Below are 24,908 nucleotides of genomic sequence, written 5' to 3'. Positions count from 1 at the left end.
TAGGGTCCAATATCTCATCCAGATTGGTGATGACTGAGGAGAGGGGAATGATGTGGCCGTCAATGCCAGGGCAGATGCTGTAGGAGTTGGTGATTTGCTGTGTGGTGCCTATTAGCATTGCCTCTGTTTTGCTGCTATTGCGTTAGAGAAAGTTGTTCTGCATCCAATGTTTTACCACATCCAGGACATGGTTGACCTGGCAGATGTTGTGTCAGGTTTGGTTTTACTGTACACCAGTGTGTCATCTGCATAGCAGTGGACTTGAACACTGTGAGACGTGTACATGCAACTGAAGATAAATAGCCCACCTGGTCATCCCTTTCCGAGTCCACCGGTTTGTGTTGCTGATCTAGATTCTACTCACAGCCTATTTGTCCCCACCTGTATTTATTGACCTGCTGGTCATCTGAACATCTAAATATATTTGATGAAATATATGGCCAGAAAGTTCATGTACTCTCCTATTCTCCACCTGGCATAGCCAGGTGAGGACTGGCCATCCCCCAGATTCCAAGCCATTGTGCATCATTTTTGTATGTATGCATCAATGTCTTACAGTTTCAAATGTATTTATTTTTAAATGACCTAAAACGCAGAAACGTTCTGAAGAAACGCTGAACTGAAGGCTTTTTCTAAATGTAAATAGGCCTATGACCCACACACAATACAAAAACATTGAAATTAAAAGGTCAATTACTCTACACCTTTATAGGACTGACGTTTCTACACTGACACATTTCCAGGTTACAGTAATTGTTTATTGCTATCTGCATTTCTAAACATACGTCTTACAAAAGACACAAAACATTTAAAACAATGCAACTGTATTGTATTTGTGATTTGATATGAAAGAAGAGGGCTTTATATTTCTAGAATCATACTATAACTGAAAATCGATGTATGTTTAGGCTGCTTGAGCCAATTGTTCTTTGTTACTATAACAAGGTCCTTGGAATTAAAAAGACAGTATGGTTTGACTGCTTTAGTACCTTCTTGGGCTATTGATTTCTTTACATTACCTCATGACACATAATAATCTCGATTATTACTGTAACAATAAAAACCATGGTGGATCAACTCTGAATATTTAGTGAATATACACTAACCGTTAGTTCTTCAAACAGCTTAAATTGTAATATTTGCAGTCAAAAAAGCTTAAAGCCTTTATGGATAAATGCATGTTACTTTGGACATTATGAATGATGCATTGGGACAACTACAGTAAGAGTTATCTCAAAGTCATGTTTACTTCTCAAAGGGTCAATGTAAGAGGCAACTATTTACTAATTTAAATCAATGGCTCATGTAGCCTCTTCCGGACCAGGCCCAAACAAATCAGTCCACTTTTGTTTTCTACATCATTCATTTACATTAAAATTTAAATCCCAGCAACAGCAACAGCCTGCGTATCCATTTCTCCATGCAATGTATCTCCTCAGCATGATGCCTCCAGCACGTGCACCCAACCAGTCTATTTGGTGGACAGGCTCTAAGCAGCCCTGTTGATACACTGGGTGATTTTCCCATTCCTCTGCTTTCATAATTCATTCACTAGATAAATGCATTCACAGTTTTCAACTTCTTTCAAAACTGTACTTCTCAACATCCCAACATTCTTTAGGGAAAATAAAATCCCATAAAATCACTACTAGGGCAAAGAAAGACAAAACTGAACACAAATAACTATTCTAAAACAATAACGCCCTCACAGGTTGAAGCATATTCACTATGAGAATGTGCTTTTTCCAGCCTTGAACAAACCAGCTTTTCACAACAGGAAGCTTTCCGTCTGTCTACAACTGCTGAACACCACAGACAGTCATTCCGGTCATCCAGCAAAACTACAGTTTGGGATGACCGATAAATACATTGATACTGATGCATGCACTATACACTAAATTAACAACGACAACTGACTATGAACAAAACCATTACACAATCATGCAAAACACTGGTTGTTGTAATCTGAGTGAAAATAGTGCATTTCCTACAAAAGGAAATGTTAACACAAATTGGACAATAACTGTAACAAATCGAATAAACACTTGGGACAGATTAATCAAAAACAATGCAATCATAAGTTACATTGAAAAAATGTGAACACAAATATTCTCAACAAACATAGATAATAACGATGTGAGAAAAACCATGTACAGTATCTCACAAAAGTGAGTACACCCCTCACATTTTTGTCAATATTTGATTATATCTTTTCATTTTTCAGCACGGAATTAAATGACACTTTGCTACAATGTAAAGTAGTGAGTGTACAGCTTGTATAACAATGTACATTTGCAGTCCCCTCAAAATAACACAACACGCAGCCATTAATGTCTAAACCACTGGCAACATAAGTGAGTACACCCCTATGTGAAAATGTCCAAATTGGGCACAAAGTGTCAATATTTTGTGTGGCCACCATTATTTTCCAGCACTGCCTTAACCCTCTTGGGCATGGTGTTCATCAGGTTGCCACTGGGGGCCTCTTCCACTCCTCCATTACAATATCAAGGAGCTTGTGGATGTTAGAGACCTTGTGCTCCACCTTCCGTTTGAGGATGCTCCACAGATGCTCAATAGGGTTTAGGTCTGGAGACATGCTTGGTCAGTCCATCACCTTTACCCTCAGCTTCTTTAGCAAGGCAGTGGTCGTCTTGGAGGAGTGTTTGGGGTCGTTATCATGTTGGAATACTGCCCTGAGGCCCAGTCTCCGAAGGGAGGGGATCATGCTCTGCTTCAGTATGTCACAGTACATGTTGGCATTCATGGTTCCCTCAATGAACTGTAGCTCCTCAGTGCCGGCAGCACTCATGCAGCCCCAGAACATGACACTCCCACCACCATGCTTGACTGTAGGCAAGACACACTTGCCTTTGTACTCCTCACCTGGTTGCCGCCACACACGCTTGACACCATCTGAACCAAATAAGTTTATCTTGGTTTCATCAGACCACAGGACATGGTTCCAGTAATCCATGTCCTTAGTCTGCTTGTCTTCAGCAAACTGTTTCAGGCTTTCTTGTGCATCATCTTTAGAAGAGGCTTCCTTCTGGGACGACAACCATGCAGACCAATTTGATGCAGTGTGCGGCAAATGGTCTGAGCACTGACAGGCTGACCAACCACCCCTTTAACCTCTGCCTGTTCTGTGGAACCTGTCCTGTAAAACCGCTGTATGGTCTCGGCCACCATGATGCAGCTCAGTTTCAGGGTCTTGGCAATCTTCTTATAGCCTAGGCCATCTTTATGTAGAGCAACAATTTTTTTCAGGCCCTCAGAGAGTTCTTTGCCATGAGGTGCCATGTTGAAATCCAGTGACCAGTATGAGGGAGTGTGAGAGCGATAACACCAAATTTAACACACCTGCTCCCCATTCACACCTGAGACCTTGTAACACTAACGAGTCACATGACACCGGGGAGGGTAAATGACTAATTGGGCCCCATTTGGACATTTTCACTTAGGGGTGTACTCACTTCTGTTGCCAGCAGCTGTGTGTTGTGTTATTTTGAGGGGACAGCAAATTTACACTGTTAGACAAGCTGTACACTCACTACTTTACATTGTAGCAAAGTGTCATTTCTTCAGTGAAAAAATATTTGCAAATATTTGAGGTGTGTACTCACTTTTGTGAGATACTGTATATGCATTACATTAAACTCCACTTAAAGTGACAACACCAAAAAATAAATCGACTGAATTAAAGTATGTAACAAATGCAAGAAATATAGACTATAATAAACACAAGACTACAACATAGATTGGATGAGCAACAGAATAACATAATGTAACTACATATACTACTACTGTACAGCAACATCCAGATATGGAAGACGTCTCACAAACATTGGAAAACGTAGTCCTTACCTCCCACTCTTTGTTGTTGATATCTGTGAGTGGTTCTTCTGTTTTGGATTCCTCATGCTTCTTGACCACCATGAATCCTGGCTCATGGCCCATGCCCCTGACCCCTTCCCCATACATATCTGGGCTCCACTGGATGAAGAACACGTATAGGTGCTCGGACCTGGGGAGGGGGAGAGGTAGAAATACAGTCAGATTTATAGAAGTCATGATAACTCCTTACTTGAAGACTATAGTACCTAGATAAAGACTTCATAACATATTCACAAGTCATACTTGCCATATTCTGTTATGAATGGATTTGACATTTTAATATTGACATTTCACATTTCAGGCATATTCTCACATTCTTACTCTTATTTAAATATCATACTTTATGTCTTTCAAACTGGGTTGTGTGTTTCTTTCAGACTGGGTTGCGTTTCTTCCACACTGAATTGCGTTTTTCTTTCAGACGGGGCTGTGTGTTTCTTTCAGACTGGCTGTGTGTTTCTGTCCGACTGGGTTGTGTGTTTCTTTCAGACTGGGTTGCGTGTTTCTTTCAGATTGGGTTGTGTGTTTCTTTCACACTGGGCTGTGTGTTTCTATCAGTTTGGGTCTATCAGATATGGCCCTCACACCTTGCTGTGCTGTCTCCATAAGACTGTTTAAGGTATTTTCCTCTACTGCCTTAACTCTCCCACCATTGTCAGTATACTTTTCACACATCTTTCAGGTCGCCACCCAACTAGGTCAGTCAGCAGACATAGTCAGTCTGCCAGTATGTGTGTGTGTGTGTGTGTGTATGACAGAGATAGAGTGTGTGTGTGTGTAAATGTGTGTGTTGCCTGTGTAAAGGCACTGTGGCATCCATGGGCACACAGCCAGAAGCGGGACAGTGCAGCGCTATGGAAACCTGCCTGAGATAAACACATTTCAAGCACCCAAGAAGGGCACGTGGTCGTGGTGGTATGACTGGGTCTGTGACCAGCGACAAGAAACCAGAGTGCCTCTCGGCATCAGATGAGATTAACATGAGACCGAGGACTGTACTCTGCGTGTGTGTCTGAAGAAGATTACGATGAGTCTACTGGCTATTGGTCCTGGAGTTGCAGAATTCTGGTAACTTTCTTTTTTAAGATACTAAACAAAGGAAAAGAAGAAAACATATTTTACAGAAAAGCAAAGAAAGATAGAGGACAGGAAATCCTGTGGAGTTGTGAATATTGGCCAGCATCACCCGTGTTTGGGCAAGGCATCGACAACAGTAATTTCCTTGTTTTGTTTTTTTTTACTTCAGAAATTTCTTCAGAACTCGTAATCAAGTGAATTTGGCCTTTACACGCTCTTATCTGGCTAACTTCCTCGTTCGACAAGCAGTGTAAAAAGAAGCAAAATGGCTAGGTGACTGAAGAAGCATTTTGGGATCTTAAACTCTCCAGAAACTGTTTTTGAAGTTGCCATGATAAGACAAGGCTGAAATAACAATTGCATGCTAGGAATTGTTACAAGCCAGAACCTGTCATTAACCGATGGGTTTGAGGCTACATTACAATCAATGGGCAGAACGTGGGACAGCAGTGTGGAGAACACACACCTCTCCTCTGGCACAGCAAACCAGTACTCATGTTTCCTGTCCCTCTGGGCGTACTGCTGCATGGAGGCGCTGGCGTTGGACACAAACGTCTTCTTCATGGGCTTACCCACCCGCAGACACAGGAACTTGTAGGACTGATGCCGCTCCGTGGAGACTATGGGGTCACACAAAACAAAGGCAATACACTGTAACCTTGAACATTTAACAGTTAACGTGCCAAAGATGATATCAATTGGATTTTAATATTTCAAAATACGTTTCACTAAAGTGATTGACTAAATATAGGCCACCACATATTCAGAAGCTGAATCTGTATACATGTCATCCCCTACAAATGATACAGACACTCCCTTAAGTAAACTCTGATATTATCTGTTACTAAACATTTCATTTTAATAGTATATCTTATGCCTTTGGCCAATCATTGCCATTTAGCAAATGTCGGCTCTTTCTGGTAAGATGAATCATTCACAAAATCAGGCCAGAGGCTTCTGAAATTTCATTGTGGGCTGCAGGATTGGGATCTATTCCAGTTAAATCAAAATCAAATTACATTCTATACTTTGCAATGTGGAAAATTAGTAATTAGAATTTGGTTTTCTTGTCAATTACAATTTAAATGGTATTGATCACAAACCTGGTGTGAAAGTAAATGCCCCCAAAGTGTGGCTACACCACCTTTAGCAGCAATGACTGCAACCAAAGGCTTCCTGTTTTAATTGATCACAGCATTGTGGAAAATGTAGAACTGCTTTATCTCATTGACATTTGTGTATTTTCTATCAATAACTTCTTGTTTCAGGTTCTGCACAACATCTCAATGTGGTTTGGATCTGGAATTTAACTAGGCCATTCCAAAACTTAAAATGTCTTGTCCTTCAACCATTCTGATGCAAACTTGTGGGAGACCTGGATCTTGCCTGTACCTATTCACAAAGGAAGATTGCATTTTTCATTACCTAACTCACCAATCAAATGAAACAAGCCATTTCTTCTCTCAGACTCCCTATATAAATGAATACAAAAAATTCATGACCGAATTCAATGTGAGAAAGACTACAGTAGCATTATATTTGACAACAGGGTTTTTAAGGGACCTAGATATCCTCTGTTTACTGTGTTTATCAACAGATTCAACAGATGTTTTGTGAAAGAATGAAAAGATACGACAAATAAACCTAGCTCCTAACTGATCGTGACACACTAGAAGGGCAAATCAGTAGGAGTTCCACAAAGCGACTCCTTGTGACATTACAGACGGGGACCAGCAACCACAATCAGAGGCAGAGAAATTGTTAATGAACTTAAAACCACAACTCAGTGGGAGAAATTCAATTAGAAAATGCAGTAATTGGGTGTGTAATTCAACTTGTTTTGAAGCGGGGCATTGGCTAGTGTCTACCATGGTAATGTGGTGTGGAGTGAAGCAGAACGATGCTGTGATCCCAGGAAATAAGAGCAAACATTCTAAGAACTCTCTGTGGGGTGATAGTTGCCAATGTGGAAAGTGATAAAAATGATGGGAACACAACAAGACAGGGTTCAAATGGAGTGCCCAGATGGTCAAGATTAGCATTTTTGGAAATGATCCATTGTTTCCAATGTGCCAGGCCAGCTCAGCAAATGTATTTCAATGGATCTATGGATTCGATGGATAGATTCAATATTTCCTGGATCTTGAAAAATGACAATTTAGAAGGTGTTCACGTCTTTAGAATTTGAGCACGGTAGGGGACCTTTGGCCCACAGACCTACCCGGAAATGTTAAAGTGAGGGGTGGAGCTCTCTGTTATGGTTCATGTGCTTTTAGTTTTGGGTTAACCAAGATTAGTGTAGGATAAATGAATACAGTTTAACTACTATTTATTTCCATGTATAGAGAGTGCTACGTTAACTCTGCTTTCCGCAAAAATACAGAAACGCAAAACGAAAAGACGACTTTAAAATGTAAACATTAAGAAGTAACTTTCAATGTGGCACGTGTCTTAGGTTTCTTAATGCTGGCGGCCTCCTGGCTGTTGTTTCCCCTTAGGTGTTAGCCATTTGATTTGGACGTTTTCCTTATCTTGCAGAGGAGTGCACTTGGAAATGGCAAGCAGCATAGCTAGATCAAAGCTATGTATAAACCCTCTGCTCATTCCTGTACGTGATAACAGCACACAACACATTTCCCTCTTCCTTTCTAATTCCAATTACAACTGGGGAGGCACCAAGCTGTGAAAGGGAGGTTATCTGGAGTCCAAGGCAGCAGAGGTGTCCGGGAGCAGCCCGGACCAACTCCACTGTGATAGTACGTTAAGCTTTCTATGAAGAAACATGCACATTATGATTATAGAGTTGCAGAGATGGTAAATGACTACGGTATATTGCATCTCATAGTCAGAGTCTTTTTTGGAATCTGCAATAACTGTCAATAGATTTCCCTTAATTTTGAGTACTCAAGTGAAGTACAAATGAACGCTATTGAACACACAAGAGTGGGGACAATTATTTCCCTTAATAGTGTGCAGGGAATTCTAGATGAAAAGCATTAGTACGACACAGGCATTTAGAAAATTTGTAACACTATACGATTTTCCTTTAACACATACATACTTATTATGCAAGTACCGGTATTCAAACATGGCCTCAGGCTATGTTTTCCCTGTGTTCCTAATACAACAGAGATAATTATTTGACTACCTTCTGCAGAGTCCTGTCCCTCGTCCTTCTGTGTTACGTTCTCCATTTGCTCCTTAGCTTGTTGCATAGTGTGACTCTTCCACATCTTCCTCAGCTCCTCCACGTCTGTCTCGGAGTCCTGGGTCCCCTCTCTGCTCAGCACGGGGCTTGTACCTTGACCATCGTCTTGGTTAAAGGTCTCCCCGGGCCCAGGGGCAGAGCTCTGGGAGGCAGGGCGCGAGGGCGGTCCCTGGCCTGGACCCTGGCTGGTAAGGGGACTGACTGGCGTTGCCTTCTCCACATCCTGACTGTTCCGCTTGGGAGACTGGCTCTTGGCAGTGCGGCTGTCTGGATCCTCCTCAGTGGTTGTTGGCAGTTTCTCCTGGCCTTCAGCTGGTGGCTGACTGACTGATCCATGGGCGCTACCTGGAGATCCACCGGGGGTCCCACCTGAGGCGCTGGAGACCTCCACCTGCGTGACCGCCAGGACGGATTCTGTGGAGGCCGTGGCTGAAGACGACTTGTCCAGGCGGAGGACTTCAGAGGACGTGGCTTCTTCCCGGATGGGGGACAGCTCGGACTCGGTGAAGACGTCCTCGGAGACGGAGCCCTCTGCGCTGCGGGGGGCTGTGATCCCACCGTCGTTGCCCGGGACTTTCAGACGTGGCTCCGGATCTGGCTGGGATGAGGTGGAGGGCCCGCGCTCAGACGTCAGAGGTTCCAGGTGTCTGCATAGGAAACAAACGTTGAAGGGGAACACCGTTACATAGAATGTCTATGTGCCGATACCTCTTTTACTTAGCTCAAGTTAGCACCCCTCTCACTGAGGTAGAGAGAGCTAGAGTGTGAGGTAGATCGTAGGTCTTCGATCCCGTAACTACATAGGGGCATAGAGGTGTTTCGTTTCTTCTACAATATGAACATGCTGTACTCTGCTTCTAGTATATTGACGTACTCCATGATGGTACATGGAAAGATTTGACTTTTAAAAATGTATTTTATAAATACTATTCCATGTGAGACATTAGGTGAGTTGTTTCTAATACAAATGACCTAGATGGCAGGCTACTCTGTCTGCATTTACACTTAATTATAATCGTTTGCCAGATTGTTTACCGTATCTACAATGAAACGGAAAATGCTGGGCAGAGCGTGCCCAGATCTCATGGCCGAGTGGTACTGGAGCGAAACGGCACGGATGCCTCATCTGTGAAATATGCTGGATGGGTGCTATATACTGGACATGTGTGGCTGCCACAGGAAACGGCCTCACTTGTCTTAACTGATGATGTAACTGCGGACGGCTGCGGCAGAAATCCACAATGTGTTTTGGTTGACTACAGTCCAACGTAGAGACCAGGTAAAACACATTGTCATCTAAATATACAGTAGGAGTCAACATCGAAAGGAATAGGGAAGTGTCCAAAGTTTTGACTGGTCCTGTATATTATCTATGAATGAGTGAGTGTATTTGGGAATGTATGAAGTGTTTTGCACAACGCAGCATATGAAGGAGGAGACAGGACAGCCTGCCAACGAACAGGATTCATCTACATACTGTTAGAGAACACTAGACTTTGCAGGTTCTCCAAAGACCTGTGGTGGGACTGAAATAGTTTGCTCCCGTCCCCAGCTGTGTGTATGACAACAACACACTGGTTTGCATTCTGTCGGCACTCTGGCAGGCCTTTGTTGTTGAAGTTCAGCAGTCAGAGAGGCTGGTTGCATCACAGCTGAGAAAACAACTGGTCTCACACACACACACGCACAGACAAAAAGTATGAGACATCACAAATGGATGCTTCATGAGATGGGAATACCGCCCAAATTCATCACTGAACACCAACAGAAATATTGGAACAGCACAGTAGTGTTAGGAAAAAAACTTACCTCTACAGCTAAAATAAAAAACTAGGAATTATATATTCTTCTTCGCAGATCAATTATCTGAAGTAATTTACAGTTCGGCCAGTGAATAAATAACTAGTATGTGATCTCTGTGGGACATGAACCCAAATCCCTGGCATTGCTAGTGCCACATTTAAAATAAATACAGAGCCAGTGAGGACCATGGCCACAAATAGCTAATGATTGCATAATAGTATTAAAATAACACGATTATCTAAATCTGAGCAAACAATGCGCGCTAAATTGCAAAGGAAAATAGACAGTAGGAAATCTGTATGTGGGAGGCATGCCATAGAGACAATGTAAGCTGTCTGATATTTTATTTCATATATTAAGCAAATGGGTAAGACAACCAGATGCAGGTGGGTGAATGCATTGCTCACTAACCCTGCCATAATTGCTATTTCCACAAATCACTGAGACCGTTTCTAATACTCTCGTGTCACCTGTGATGCTGGCCTGATCAAGGGATTAAGGAGGGTCTGTGATGATAATGTGACCAGGGACGGAGGTGTAGAAAAGTGGGGGAACTAGCATACGGTAAGAAATAGCTGCAGACAGACAGACACACAGGGCTCTTACGCAGGCACAGCCTCTCTGATCTTGCTGTCAGTGATCTCCTTGTAGATGGCTGCAGACATGACCTCTTCCAGGGGACACATGTACCCGTACTCCTCACAGCCGTGCTCTTGCACCAACGGGTCCATTCTATGTGGGTCAAACATGATGTTGTTGGGCGTCACCAGCAAGACTCCACTCACAGAACCCTGGGGGTAGAGAATGTGATGGTGGAGGGGGAAACTTGAAGTGAATTAAATCTGGACAATCTTCCCATGAGGAGCCAGTATGAAAAAAAAAAATATATATATATAGATAGATAGATAGATCTATGCACCAAGTGACACCAAGGATATGAGCATCTGCTAAATCACCCAGAAGTACACATTTAAACAGGACACTGAATCTACCTGTATGCTGCAAAGCTTTGATTTGGAGTGAATGGCTCAATATTGGTGTAATTTCGTTCAATAGCATGGATCTAAGATGTTAGAGGTGGGTATTTGCTGAACTTTCTCTGAACTTCTCATGTTGACATTTGGTGAAAATATGTTGTTGTGCTCCCTGTAAGTCACTCTGGATGAGAGTGTCTGCTAAATGACTAACATTAAATGTACTACAATGTACATATTCAGTACATATGATATATACCTTGCCCTCTGTGATGTACTTGCAGTTGATTTTAAGGAACTTCTCTGTCAGGGCCTCTTCTTCCTCAGAGGTAGACGACACCACGCGGGCATGACGGAGCGCTGAGAACACCGGAGCATGATGAGGATGGGGAGCCTCTGGTCTGGGAGCGCCATCAGATTCCTACAGAGAAAGGTGGTTGTTGAAAAACAGAACAAGGGAGAAGTAGAGGGGAGACCAGGACACAGTATTTATGGATATGTTCATGCCACAGTTCTGGCTTTGGTTTATCCTCCAGGTCCTTAAGAACTGTATCATATACTGAGTAGTATCACGTCATACTGAGTAGTATCACGTCATACTGAGTAGTATCACGTCGTACTGGGTAGTATCCTGTCATACAGAGGAGTATCATGTCATACAGAGGAGTATCACGTCATACAGAGGAATATCATGTCATACAGAGGAGTATCACGTCATACAGAGGAATATCATGTCATACAGAGGAGTATCATGTCATACAGAGGAGTATCATGTCCTAGAATAATCAGCAGCCGACCCATCAATTCAGAAATACTGAACACTCAAACAAAATTAAGTCTTTGGGTTAACATCATGATCTCTGAGCTGATTACATCCAAATTGACACAACGAGGAAATGGCCACATTTGACCTTACTTGTCTATATGTATATCAGCCTAGCAGTCCATGAGCCAGAAACCCAAATGTAGGACATTTGGCTCACTCATAGTGAGAATGTCTTTAAAGACGTGTGATTCTGTAGCTGTGCATCAATACTAACCTTGTGTGTTATCACTCTCTTTCATCCCTCCGTCACATTTTTTTTCTGTAAAGATTTTCCCCAATTACAAACAGTTTCATTTATTGCTCAATTTAATCACGTTTCATTGGAAAGCTTAGATTCACAGGAATGTTCAGTTCAAGAGAATTACAATTACCTGTACAAACTAGTTTAAAAAGAGAATGCAGATAAACGTTTAAAAAGTAGTTCCTAAAAGGTCATGAAATTACCATGATATATGCTGTTACCACATTTGAGAGGACTAGTTACAACTACTGTTTATATTAATAAGTATAATGCATCTTACACAATATAACTGTATTTAATAATGGTATGGTCACGTGAAATGATCCAGTAAAACACCATTGAGATGTTCAGTGTATATACTGGAAAATTCTGTTGGATTAATGCATCAATTTGGTGATTTAGAACTGTGTTCTAACCCCCTTTGGGCTTTTTCACATTAAGTTGCATTACAAATAAACAAACTTGAACAAATAAACAAACATTTATCAAAATGTGTTGGAATGTTAAAGTGCACATTCTAACATCTTAATATGAAATAAAATGCCATACCTATACCATGATGTAATCTCTACCATACCTATACCATGATGTAGTCTCTACCATACCTATACCATGATGTAGTCTCTACCATACCTATACCATGATGTAGTCTCTACCATACCTATACCATGATGTAGTCCCTACCATACCTATACCATGATGTAGTCCCTACCATACCTATACCATGATGTAGTCTCTACCATACCAATACCATGATGTAATCTCTACCATACCTATACCATGATGTAGTCCCTACCATACCTATACCATGATGTAGTCTCTACCATACCTATACCATGATGTAGTCCCTACCATACCTATACCATGATGTAGTCTCTACCATAACATTTCTTTCAGTATGAAGTTTGGGCCTTGTTGCATCTATGATGCATGTTTTTGAAACATTATTGTACAGTCACTACAATGTGACGCTCCATCCTCAGGTTTCCCACAACAATGGAACTCTTCTGTGGTTTAAAATGGCCTTATGGTGACATCCTTAAATCGTTTCCCTCCTGTTCTGCAGCTCAGTTTAGAAGGATGCCTGTGTCTTTCATGTATCTGGGTGGTTTAAAACATGATTTAAAGTATCATTATTAACTTCACAATGTTTAAAGTGTTACTAAAGTACTGATTTTTTGTTATTGTTATCATCTATCAAATTACAAAAAACAATCACTACTAGATCCATTTCAATCACACTTTACATTGCACAATATTTTGCCCAAGTCCAAAGGAGTGAATACTTATGCAATCCACCATACAGTGTAGCAATATTTTCTGCACTGCCAACCAGATCGAGAGAAGAAGCGAGAGGGAGCAAATCAGAAGTTTTAGTGAATAAATACACTCCCTTTATTCTGACATTCATAATCTTGATGTTGGTTTACTTGTTGATGCTTGAATACTACATATACTACTGACAAAAACAGGATGAGACATGATGAGGATGAAAGCTATTTAAAACCTCCCCCCCCCTCTGTCTATGTACATCATACACTTCAACAGAAAGGGTTCATGTATGTCTAGCGTAATAGTCTGATGATTCTTACTGTACTGGAATGTAAAGGAAACTCCAGCAATGTCAATGTATGAGCCATTCACACTGCAGTGGATACTCAGTCTCATGGAACATTAAAGGGAGATATCAATCAGACTGGCTGTCTTACTGGTCACATGAGCTTTATGTCATTTAGTAATGGACACAGTGCAATGCCACGCTCCAGACCCAACCCACCATGACAACAAAGGCCCTGTTTATCCCTGTTCACACACAATGAGACCCCCTCTGTACTCATGCAAACATTTCCACTACAAAGCTTCAGGGTTATTTTAAGATGAAGTAACCAGTTTGCTATTTGTCCTGACGTATGACCAACATCTTGTCTTTTCTCTTGAGGGGCGTCTTGCTTCCTTGCTACCAAGGCATGCTGTCAGCTGTCCACTGAATTATCTGTTCTAAACAATCATCAAAATGTGTCCACAGACCAGCCATCTGATGCTTGCAAACACCATATATGTTGGGCGTGGTCTGCGTTACATACTGTGGCCACTGGCCTACTGACCAATGGACTGGGGTCGTGGAAACAAGAGCCAGACATCTTGCAGCCAGGAGATGGAATATGACAACAAGCGATGGATTAGGAAGGTGTGGGAACAAGACAGAGAGATGAAGAGTAGGTGTGTAAGTCTGCCATGTGAGACACCAAAACCCACAGCTGTCTGCTGGCCTCTACTTGACACCCTCCCACACCTCTCTAGTCTTACTCTCCCTGGGAGCAGCAGATTTAGCCCACGGCTGCTGACCCACAAGCACACTACCAACAACACATGCGTACGCACACGCACATGCAAACACATCTCATTGTTTCATTGAACAGCTACTCAATATGTTCAGTCAATGTTAAAAGCACATTAAATGTCGTGCTGGTTCGTGTCACACATTTCTTTCAACCAGGATGTCTCCTACCAGAATCCTGACGCGCAGGAAGGAATGCACTTCCGGGCCTTCTGCCTTAACTGAGCTCAACTGACATTTGACAATGTCACAAACTGTACTAAATACAAAATGAATGGGATCCTTCAACCAATTCAGCACACACAGTTGTGTATATAGTATACGTTCACCTCCGGGGGAATGAAAAACATTTATTACCAGAAATCTGATGATTTTTCAAAAAGCAAACACTAAACCAAATTGTTAACACTGTAAAAACCAGATTTATATAGAAATGACCTATTTCATTATTTCATTAAATCCTGGAATTGCTCCCAGTTGGTGCTGCATATTTCAAAATGCTTTGCAAAGCTTGGTACATCACTACAGTACACATCCATGAGGCTCTTGGCCAGTCTACTAGTGCTGGGTTTCAGCGGTGATTAAGGCCATGTAATAATAATTTATTTATAATTTAGCAGAAATACACTTACATTTTCCCATGCCTTATTAAAGACCGGACATACCCACATTTTTTCAAAGAATATAAGCAATGAGGCACAGAGGGTTTAGTTTGGTCCAGGGGTGTGAAAGAGAAGAGAAAGGCACTGGATTATCCTTGGATTATCCTTGCTTTCTTTGCCTGGAGGAATACCTCCACTCTAATGCAAAGTCACAGGGTTACTCATGTCACCCCACATGTCCCTAATGCTCATGCGATTTCAGTGAACTATGTGGGCAATACACGGCCCTCTCTCAGGGTGGTTTGCAGTCGGTTGGTGTCCTTTTGGTGGTCTGGTGTTCAGCAAAGTGGGTGGAGATTTTTCCTGCCTGGTTAGCCCTGTCCATGGGGGCCTTTGGTTGGGGCCAGTGTCTCTGGACCCCCTGTCCCATTCCTTAAATGTACTCATCAATAGTTTGTACTGGGAGACTTGGGTCAGTCTGAATTCTATGCCGAGGTATCCTTTTGGATCCATGGAATGCTCCTTCTAATTTTTCTGGTGTCCTGGAGTGGTGGAGACCACTCTTTGTCCCTGTCCAAAGTCCTCGTAATTGTGTTGCAGATCTATTTTCTGTATGAGGATTCCTGCAGTCACAGCCCACCAGGTCGTCCCTGTCCTTGTCCAGCTGGTCATGCAGCTGATCTGGATTCAGTCTAAAGACTGGACACTGTAAACTTTATTGACCTGCTGGTCATATGAACATGTAAAATGATTGATCTGGGACAAATAGACCATGAACACTCATGATCTTCACCTGGCACTGCCAGAAGAGCACTGGCCACCCCTCAGAGCAGCTCCTCTACAGGTTTGTTCCTAGGTTCTTCTAACCCTAATAGGATGTTGATTTATATAAACAGGGTCACGTCATACAAATATTCTCTTATATGTATTTTGACATTCATGGTATGACAGACTGGATAAATATAGCTGAGGGACAGAAAATTCACATTTCTCTAGTGTAGCCTACTTATCGCAATGAATGATATCAGCTAAATGGCTTCAGTAAGTGTTCAGTATGGTTGGATTTCTGGTTTATCGTCTGAGCTCTAGGACATCTACAGTGCGTCACCCATCCTCTCTTCATTGGCACAGTCCCTTCACAGTGACTCATGCTCCAGTCCTTTCTGCTGCAGTAATATTACAGCAACATGACAAGAGGTATTCACAGCCTCCAATAAAACCCAGCTTTAGCCTGCATCCCAAAAAATACCATATTCACTATATAGTACACTTTTACTCTATAGTTGTCCCGTGGGGCTCCGATCAATAGTAACATACCGTGTAGGGAACATGGTTCCATTTAGAACTCAGAGCAACTGACCTCTACCCAACAGCACCTAGCTGAGAAAAGACAACAGCCTGGTTTAAAATAACAGTGGATCATAATATGTCCTCCTTCTCTCCTAAAAACCCTCCGTCCTCCCTGTCTGCACTGAAGAGGGCGCTAATAGCAGGAAGAAAGGGGTGGGGTGTGTGTGGTGATTTAACAAAACCCTGTGAGCTGACTTGCATTCTAGCCCTATCATCTGTATGAACAATCCGTTAATAGATCTGGATCTGGGCGGGTGTTCCAGTGTCCATCACCATGGTGTTATTCTTACCACTACGTCAGTACAGTGACTCTGGGGGGGGCACTGTATGTGTGTATATATGTGCACAACCATAGATATCTCTGGTTTCCTGTGATGCTTAGGCTCCAGCCTGCAAAGATGTTCCAGGGTCGGTAACACAAATTGATCATTGACTGCTGTAATCTAATGACTGGAAGTGCCTTTAGCACAACAGACAAGTATAAACAGTCGAGAGCAGAAGTTATGTAAAGACCTCATTACACATAACGCCAAGCTATTTTGCAATGTTAACGCTAGCATGTGACTTTCTGTGTGTGTGTGTGACAGAGTTGTTGTGTACTGGCCAACAGGAGAGTCTTTGAGAAGCTAATGATGCAGAGAGCGATGGTGTTCTCCTCCATACAGAATGCATGGTGGTTTGATACCAGAGAACGATGGTGTTCTCCTCCATACAGAATGCATGGTGGTTTGATACCAGAGAACGATGGTGTTCTCCTCCATACAGAATGCATGGTGGTTTGATACCAGAGAACGATGGTGTTCTCCTCCATACAGAATGCATGGTGGTTTGATACCAGAGAACGATGGTGTTCTCCTCCATACAGAATGCATGGTGGTTTGATACCAGAGAACGATGGTGTTCTCCTCCATACAGAATGCATGGTGGTTTGATACCAGAGAGTGATGGTGTTCTCCTCCATACAGAATGCATGGTGGTTTGATACCAGAGAGTGATGGTGTTCTCCTCCATACAGAATGCATGGTGGTTTGATACCAGAGAACGATGGTGTTCTCCTCCATACAGAATGCATGGTGGTTTGATACCAGAGAACGATGGTGTTCTCCTCCATACAGAATGCATGGTGGTTTGATACCAGAGAGTGATGGTGTTCTCCTCCATACAGAATGCATGGTGGTTTGATACCAGAGAGTGATGGTGTTCTCCTCCATACAGAATGCATGGTGGTTTGATACCAGAGAGTGATGGTGTTCTCCTCCATACAGAATGCATGGTGGTTTGATACCAGAGAGTGATGGTGTTCTCCTCCATACAGAATGCATGGTGGTTTGATACCAGAGACGATGGAAAATCTATCCTGTCTGAAGCTCCCTCCCTGGTAGATGAAAAAAAATACCTTACCCTAATATAATGTTGGGGATATTGAATCTATTTATAGGACGGGTGCTGTTTTTGCCATATGCCTGGGTTAGGCAACTAGATTCAGCCGTGGACAAGATTAATATAATTCTAAAAACATATCTTCCAACTGCAAAAGTTGCTCTAAAATGAGTTAGAAAAATAAATATTTAAAAATGTGCATTTACTCGCAATCACAATGCCTCGTATCTCATTTTAATACAAGGGAACTTAAAACATCACCACAATTATTTGTTTATATTATTTCTTTTTGCCCCTCTCAGCTAAACCATACAGACTCATTTGGAATGAATGGAAATGGAGTGTAGGATGGAATACGCAGGCATAATTTTGGATAGCAAATGAAACCTCCTCAACAAGGACATTCATTTCCATTAACACTGTCAAGCCACCAGGCTGCTGTTCCGCTGACCTTCCTTCCTGTACAATATGACCACTGACACAAGCTGTGGCGCAGACTGGGCATTGGGCTACGAGAGCGCAGAAGGCCAGCCACCTCCCGACATCTCCTGTTACACTGAGCAGAACAAACATAAAGCGCAATTTCTAGGATGCATCCTTTAACTCTTGAGACGTCCCTGTCCTCCTAAAGAGACAGGCGGATGTTGGCAAGGTGGATGAGCTGTAATTGGCACCGTCCACCCAACAGCGGGCCAGGCAGGTCATTTATACTAGCCCTGGTTTCCGTGGAGCTAATTATAGTGTCCCAGCGTGTTCTAATGAACAGAGGGACGGAAGTGAGGGTCCAAGGACACAACAGACCGGACAGAGCGAGAGGTCAGGAGGACAAGGTGCTAGGCTGGCTACAGTCATAGCGTCATGGGCAGCCAGCCATAAAATGCCATTCCTGGACGATGTGTGTTGTCTGCTTCTGGAAATGACAGCCTGTTGAATTTGCCTCAGGAAGTGAATAAAATAATTAAAAATGTCATTGAAGGTTACGATAAGCATTGCGCTGGTTTTTAGGTCCTTCCACCTCCAAGTTGTAAAGCAAAGGCACCTGGATCTTTACTCCACATTCTGTTGATTAATTGAACCCACCCTGTCTGTCCTAGAAACATCATCCTTGTTCTCCCTGGAATTAATTGTATCTGCATGCATTCCAAATGGAACCCTGATCTTTATTTAGTGCACTACTTCTTTTTACCAAGGCCCATAGAGAACTCTGGTCAAAAGCAGCGCACTACAAAGGGAATAGGGCGTCATTGTGGATACTGTAGTCCTAGTTGGCGTCCGACAAGAGCTGTGTTCCTTCATAATTTTCTCTAAATATCAGGGAGAGCACTTTAAAAACCTTTTCCACAGTCACACATCCATTCTTCCTCTGATCCTCTTCCTCCACTGAGAGCCAAGAAACATGCTCCTGTTCTAACAGAAATGACCTACATAGATAACAGCTAAATGAACGAATGAACAGGGCCCTTCTTTTCTCCTAGTAGAGAAATAATTATTGATAGGTCTGAGTAATTACTTTGGCAGTGCCTGGTGGTCATAAAGACAAGGACCGTAATATGCATTTGGGCTTCAGAATGTTCCTCTGTGTGTTTAATAACTGTCTTTAGGACCAGGAAAGGAAGGGAGAGAACCATGAAAGATCAGCTGGCAGTATTACATCAGAGAGAATTCCTAACCTGCTAGAACTGACCAAAGAAAAGGATACACTATTGCTGTTGGAAGAGTGAAAACCTGATATTTTAAGCCCTGATCACCCCCCTCCATTATACACTGGTTTTATCAACACAACCATATAGTAAAGAACAAACCAACTGTGCCTTTATTGGCTGCACTCTTTTGAAAAGAGAGACTAAATGGTAAAGAAGCAGCATTGGTATTTCATGTGTCATGCTCCAGTGCAGTGTAGTGAGGCCGTTTACTAACATCCCTGTATTTACAGCTTAATGGACAGAACAAAGAGCAATTCCATTATCACGAGCCAGAGCCAGAAACCATGTGTGCATACTTTTGGTCAGCCAGAAACGGAGTATTCCATTACAGATGTGTTCAGAAACATCACACACCCCTTACGGTACATTCACACTATTAGCGATGGCGGCGATGGCTCAATTCATTTCAATGAAGGGAAGCATGGTGAGCGAGTGGCTTGTGGGGCGATGTGTGGGATCCGTGGGATCCTGGGGACTGACCAATCACAGAATTTTGCGTAGGTGGCTGTGAAATGCTCTCCGTACAATTAAAGATAAGATAACTTCAGTTCCATAATTGAAGTTCCTTTGTCTGCTTTTGTAGTGTTTTTTTAAAAAGATAGATTCTTTATTTTATTTTATTATAGTAGCAGTGATGGGATTGCCTGAGCTGTTTGAATGCACGCTATTTTCCCACTGAGACGCAAACAAAAAAATGCAGCTTTGTGACAGGTGGCCGAAATAGTTGGTGCTTCTGGTGTCAATATTAGATAGCTAAGTTAGCTGACTGGTGGCTACCTAATTCTAACAAGCTGGTTTGCTAGCTAGCATTACTGCATATAAAATATGTTTCTATTCCAATTTTATCCATTGTAATAAGATACAAATACAAATCTGATATGCTCAAACCTTGATACACAGCTTACCTGCTGTTATGATGCTAGCTCGCCCACAGACACTGCTGTTATAGCGCTAGCTATCCGAAAACTTCGCAAACAGTGTGAATGCACCGTTACTGCTTGTCGGGAGGTGTCTCAGTGCGGATAAGCTAAACATTTCCCACATTGTTTACGAACAATAAATAATTACATGTAATTGTAATTTGTCATTTAGTAGATTCTCCTATCCAGAGCAACTTATTGAAGCAATAAAGGATCCATGCCTTCTTCAAGTGCACAGCAACATACATTCTTTTTAACCTTGACAGTTTTGGGATTAGACCAGTGACCTTTCCTTTACTGACCCAATGATTTTGATCAATAGGCTGTTGATTCATGCTGGATTTTTTAAACTGTGTGTGTCGGTGCGCGCTTGTCTGTGTGTGTGTGTGTGTGTGTGTGTGTGTGTGTGTGTGAGAATGACAACATACCGTCACCTTCTCTAAGTCAGCTTCTGAGGAGGTGGGAGACAGTGGGCTGATGGGGCTCAGAGAGGGGGAGCTGCCCACACTGGATATGTGCTCAGGATCAGGAACGTACAGAACCTGCAAACACAACCCATGTGTGGATTTACACAGGCCAGAAGGTGGAATACGCACACGTGTGCACATACAGAAAGGCATTTATATGGCAAAATGAGATGATTGTGATTGATGGCATCCCAAGATGAACCAGGAAAAAAGGACAAATAAATTGTGGTAGTAGTGTGTTCACTGTTGAGTATGATGCTAGGGTGTTGGATAAGTTGACTAAACAGTGAATAATAGACCTTTTTTCACCTTTAGTAAGATCTTGTATGCAACAATATTTAAGGAAATAAGGAATTAGAAAAGCTAAAAAAAGATTACATTTTTTGAAAAGTACAAATCAGGAGAAATATAAAATCCTTTCAAAGGCATCACAAACACATACACAGGGTCTCCCAGCAGAACATTGCTCAGAGCATCACACTCCCTCCACCGGCTTCCCACAGTGCATCCTGGTGCCATCACTTCCCCAGGTAAACGACGCACACGCGAAAGACAATGGGACTCATCAGACCAGGCGAAGCTCTTCCATTGCTCCAAGATCCAGTTCTGACGCTTGCATGCCCATTGCAGGTGCTTTCGACGGTGGAGAGGGGTCATCATGGGCACTCTGACCGGTCTGCAGTCACGCAGCCCCATATGCAGCAGGGTGTGATGCCCTGTGTGTTGTGACACATTCCTCCCATAACCATCATTAACATTTTCTGTGACTTCAGCTGACAGAAACTTTGCACTTCAATGTACAACCATTGCATGTATTCTCCTTAAGTCTGAACTGTGGGGTAGGGTGGCAAGACAAAAGCGTGTGCAGCCAAGCCTGCACACATTTTGAAATAACATGTAAACAATATACAATATCCCAAAACCATGTGGGAAAAGGCATTATGGTTTAATGAGACCAAGGAAATGTTTGTCTTATTTACTTAAACACTGTTGGTTAAAATACATTTAAAAGGTGAAAAAGGGTCTGACATTTGTATTGATTTCAGCCTTTATATAAACAAAAGCTGCATTACCAATAAGGTTGTGTTGCCGTTTTACATCCATGGATATATTCTGGGATGTTTTATTAATTGTGTCTGTCATTTAAGCACTAGATTAGCATGCATTGTCAGCATTAAGTGTCTTGAGAGGTCTCCTTGTTGCCTGAAAGAGGCCAAACGGAGCACACAGCAGTTATTGCTGTGGTAAGTGTGTTCTGATTAAACAGGCCCAGTGTGAGGGGGTGTAGCCAGGGACCGTGTGTGTGTGTGTGTGTGTGTGTGTTTCTCTGTAATAATGTGGGTGGTGGTCATGGGCGAGGGGTTGAGAGCCCTCCAGAGCTCGCTGGCTGGTTGGAAGCAACACTACATTGTCTAAAACAACTGGTAGACGCTGCTTCTGACTGCCAATGTGATTGCAGGCTCTCCACTCCACTTCGTTTGAGTGGATTTGAGAAGTTTTGGTTCTGACATGTATGAAGATAGGCTGTTTATCATGTTTTAAGGCGTCAGAGAGAGGAGAAACGCAAAAGGACGCCTAAACTAAAGAGGGAACCCCTGAGGGCAACCAAAGGGGTTTCATCAGAAGTGTGTCCCGTAGGAACAAAACAATGTGAAACTGAGTTAAAGGTATTATCAGAACATGATTGTTTTTGCTATGGGTATACCGTTTAAAATGTCCCCGACTGAGGAGTTTCAACATCCTGACTACCATGATATCTTAATGGATTAAACATGTTTAAACATGTTTCTTTTGCATTTTATTAAACAACTGCATTATGTTGTGGTATCAGTACCTTCTCTGTGATGCCTTTTTTCTGTCTGTCTTGTTGGTTTTCAATTGAAAAAATAAAATAGTTTAATTTGTAAACATTTTGTTGATTACATTTATTTTTTTAAACTAAGTGATGTTTAAACTGTAATAAGTGTTTAGGAGTGACACCAGTGTAGGCCACAGACAGTCAGTTAGATAAAAGAGCAGTGATGAACAGTGAATGGTGTAGAGGGTTGGTCATTATGGCAGTGAGAGACACTAAGCAGATTGGTGTTTCCCAACCCATTCCTCTGAGAACGTATCCAGGATTGAACATTTTTGTTTGAGCCCATCACTAACACACCTAATTTAACATAGTTAAAGGATTTTTCACTGCAGACCATTTGACTGAGGTGTGCTAGCTTAAAGCTGGAATCAAAAGTGCACAGTCCAGATGATCCTTGAAAGAATGGGTAAAGCAGTAGGTAGAGTCCACACCTGGCCAGGGCAGACGGCTCTGGAGAACAGCTTGTTGAGCTGAACCAGCTCGTTGGGTGTGGTGTCAAACTTGAGCGCTATGTTGTTCAGTGTGTCCCGCGACTCCACCTGAAGGGCCAAAAAACAGAAGAGAAGCACACAATATCACAACTGGACCTGAACTGGGTTGGCAGGTCCTCCTCAGTTAGAGGTCTACATGGTGTGGTGTGGTGTACTGAAGAGGTGTATTCAAACTGGTTTGGCGTACTGTAGTGGTGGATTCAGACTGTTGTGGTGTACTGTAGAGGAATATTCAGACTGGTTTGGTGTACTGTAGAGGTGTATTCAGACTGTTTTGGTATACTGTAGAGGAATTTTCAGACTGATTTGGTGTTCTGTAGAGGGGTATTCAAACTGGTTTGGTGTTCTGTAGAGGGGTATTCAGACTAGTTTGGTGTACTGTAGAGTAATATTCAGACTAGTTTGCTGTTCTGTAGAGGGGTATTCAGACTGATTTGATGTACTGTAGAGGTGTATTCAGACTAGTTTGGTGTTCTGTAAAGGTGTATTCAGACTGGTTTGGTGTTCTGTAAAGGTGTATTCAGACTGGTTTGGTGTTCTGTAGAGGGGTATTCAAACTGGTTTGGTGTTCTGTAGAGGGGTATTCAGACTGATTTGGTGTACTGTAGAGGTGTATTCAGGCTGGTTTGGTGTACTGTAAAGGTGTATTCAGAATGGGGGTGGTGGATGAGAGTTTTCAGTATACAGAATTACTGACAGCACTTACTGTAGGTAAGGAAGAGAATGCATAATATGACATTCAACAATTTTGTTGATCCTGAGGCAAGAGCTATTTCAGTCTCTCTTCAGGATGAAGACTGAGTTATACAGCCTGTGATTCGGCATTGAGACAGCCTAGCATCGACCTCCTGTAGCCAGCTGTGTCCTTATGAGTGACACAGGTGCATTAGCCAGATCCTGCTGCTGGCTGTATAACAGCGCTACAGAGACCTGTGTTTGAGCTGGTGAATAACTCCCATGTCCTGTGGGGTTCTGCCTTCCAACTAACTATGACAGTGATGTCAAGGACGTGTGTGAGAGAAGCATGGGAATTGAACAGACGTTCTGTGTGTGTGTGTGTGTGTTGGTGTTTTTGTTGAAAGCAGGGTTGCTGCATGACAGCAAGTCTGAGTGGTGTAATGGTAGATAATGGGGCTGTGTGTTTAGCGGGAACAGTCATGAGACTTGCTCAGTCAATTTCCATAGCGGAGAGGGGGAAGAGAACAGTTGGGCAACATGGAAGAATGTCTCTGTCAGCTCGTCCAAACTTGTAAATGACAAGTTCTCTACAGATGGAAAGAAAGTCATGGGGTACAAAAAAGACAGAAACAAAAAAAGCACACATCACACACGTACACACATTTGTTTTTCTATATACTTGGGAACTGGAAATGCAGAAATCCAGATTCCCTATTCCCTAGCCCTAATCCTAACCCTAAACCTGGCTATAACCTTAACCTCAATAACCTTACATTTTTAACTAAACAAAACCTAGCCTCAATGCCTAACCCTAACTTGTAATCCCTACTCCCCAATCCTAACCCTAATTAGTAATGTCTAAAACCCAATTCTAAGACTAGCTTTTAACCGAAACCTAAAAGATTTGGAGGTATGGCCTCAGGGAGACTTAGTTTGGCTGACCCCTGACTCAAAGTCTTACTGACTTAGAATATGGGAAGTGCATTTTTGGTTTATGCTATAAAGTTTAATTTCAGAATATTATCTCAAATTTTAAATGTTGAGAAAAGTGGTCTGTGCACTACGCAGCTCTCTCCAAAGTTACCTGGCATGTGC

The 24,908-nt window shown here is 42.4% G+C and overlaps 1 protein-coding gene across 6 annotated transcripts in view; it reads right to left on the bottom strand.

Moving 5' to 3' along the window:
• oxr1a (oxidation resistance 1a) overlaps positions 1-24,908 on the bottom strand; it is a 210,972-nt gene that overhangs the window by 13,672 nt on the left and 172,392 nt on the right. For 5 of the 6 annotated variants that reach the window (XM_010885213.5, XM_010885212.5, XM_010885209.4 and 2 more), the window contains 7 exons: positions 23,076-23,183; positions 20,748-20,861; positions 11,219-11,380; positions 10,592-10,776; positions 8,123-8,829; positions 5,441-5,594; positions 3,868-4,027 (listed from right to left, as the gene is read on the bottom strand). In XM_010885213.5, coding sequence (XP_010883515.2) covers positions 3,868-4,027; positions 5,441-5,594; positions 8,123-8,829; positions 10,592-10,776; positions 11,219-11,380; positions 20,748-20,861; positions 23,076-23,183 — 1,590 coding nt within the window. The remainder of the gene's footprint in view (positions 1-3,867; positions 4,028-5,440; positions 5,595-8,122; positions 8,830-10,591; positions 10,777-11,218; positions 11,381-20,747; positions 20,862-23,075; positions 23,184-24,908) is intronic. The other variant, XM_010885211.4, reaches the window with a different exon arrangement.

Source organism: Esox lucius, chromosome 20 (assembly GCF_011004845.1).
Source record: "Esox lucius isolate fEsoLuc1 chromosome 20, fEsoLuc1.pri, whole genome shotgun sequence".
In the NCBI taxonomy this organism is placed as follows: Eukaryota; Metazoa; Chordata; class Actinopteri; order Esociformes; family Esocidae; genus Esox; species Esox lucius.
Note: the sequence above shows the minus strand (reverse complement) of the source record. Positions and strands in the feature narration are given on the sequence as shown.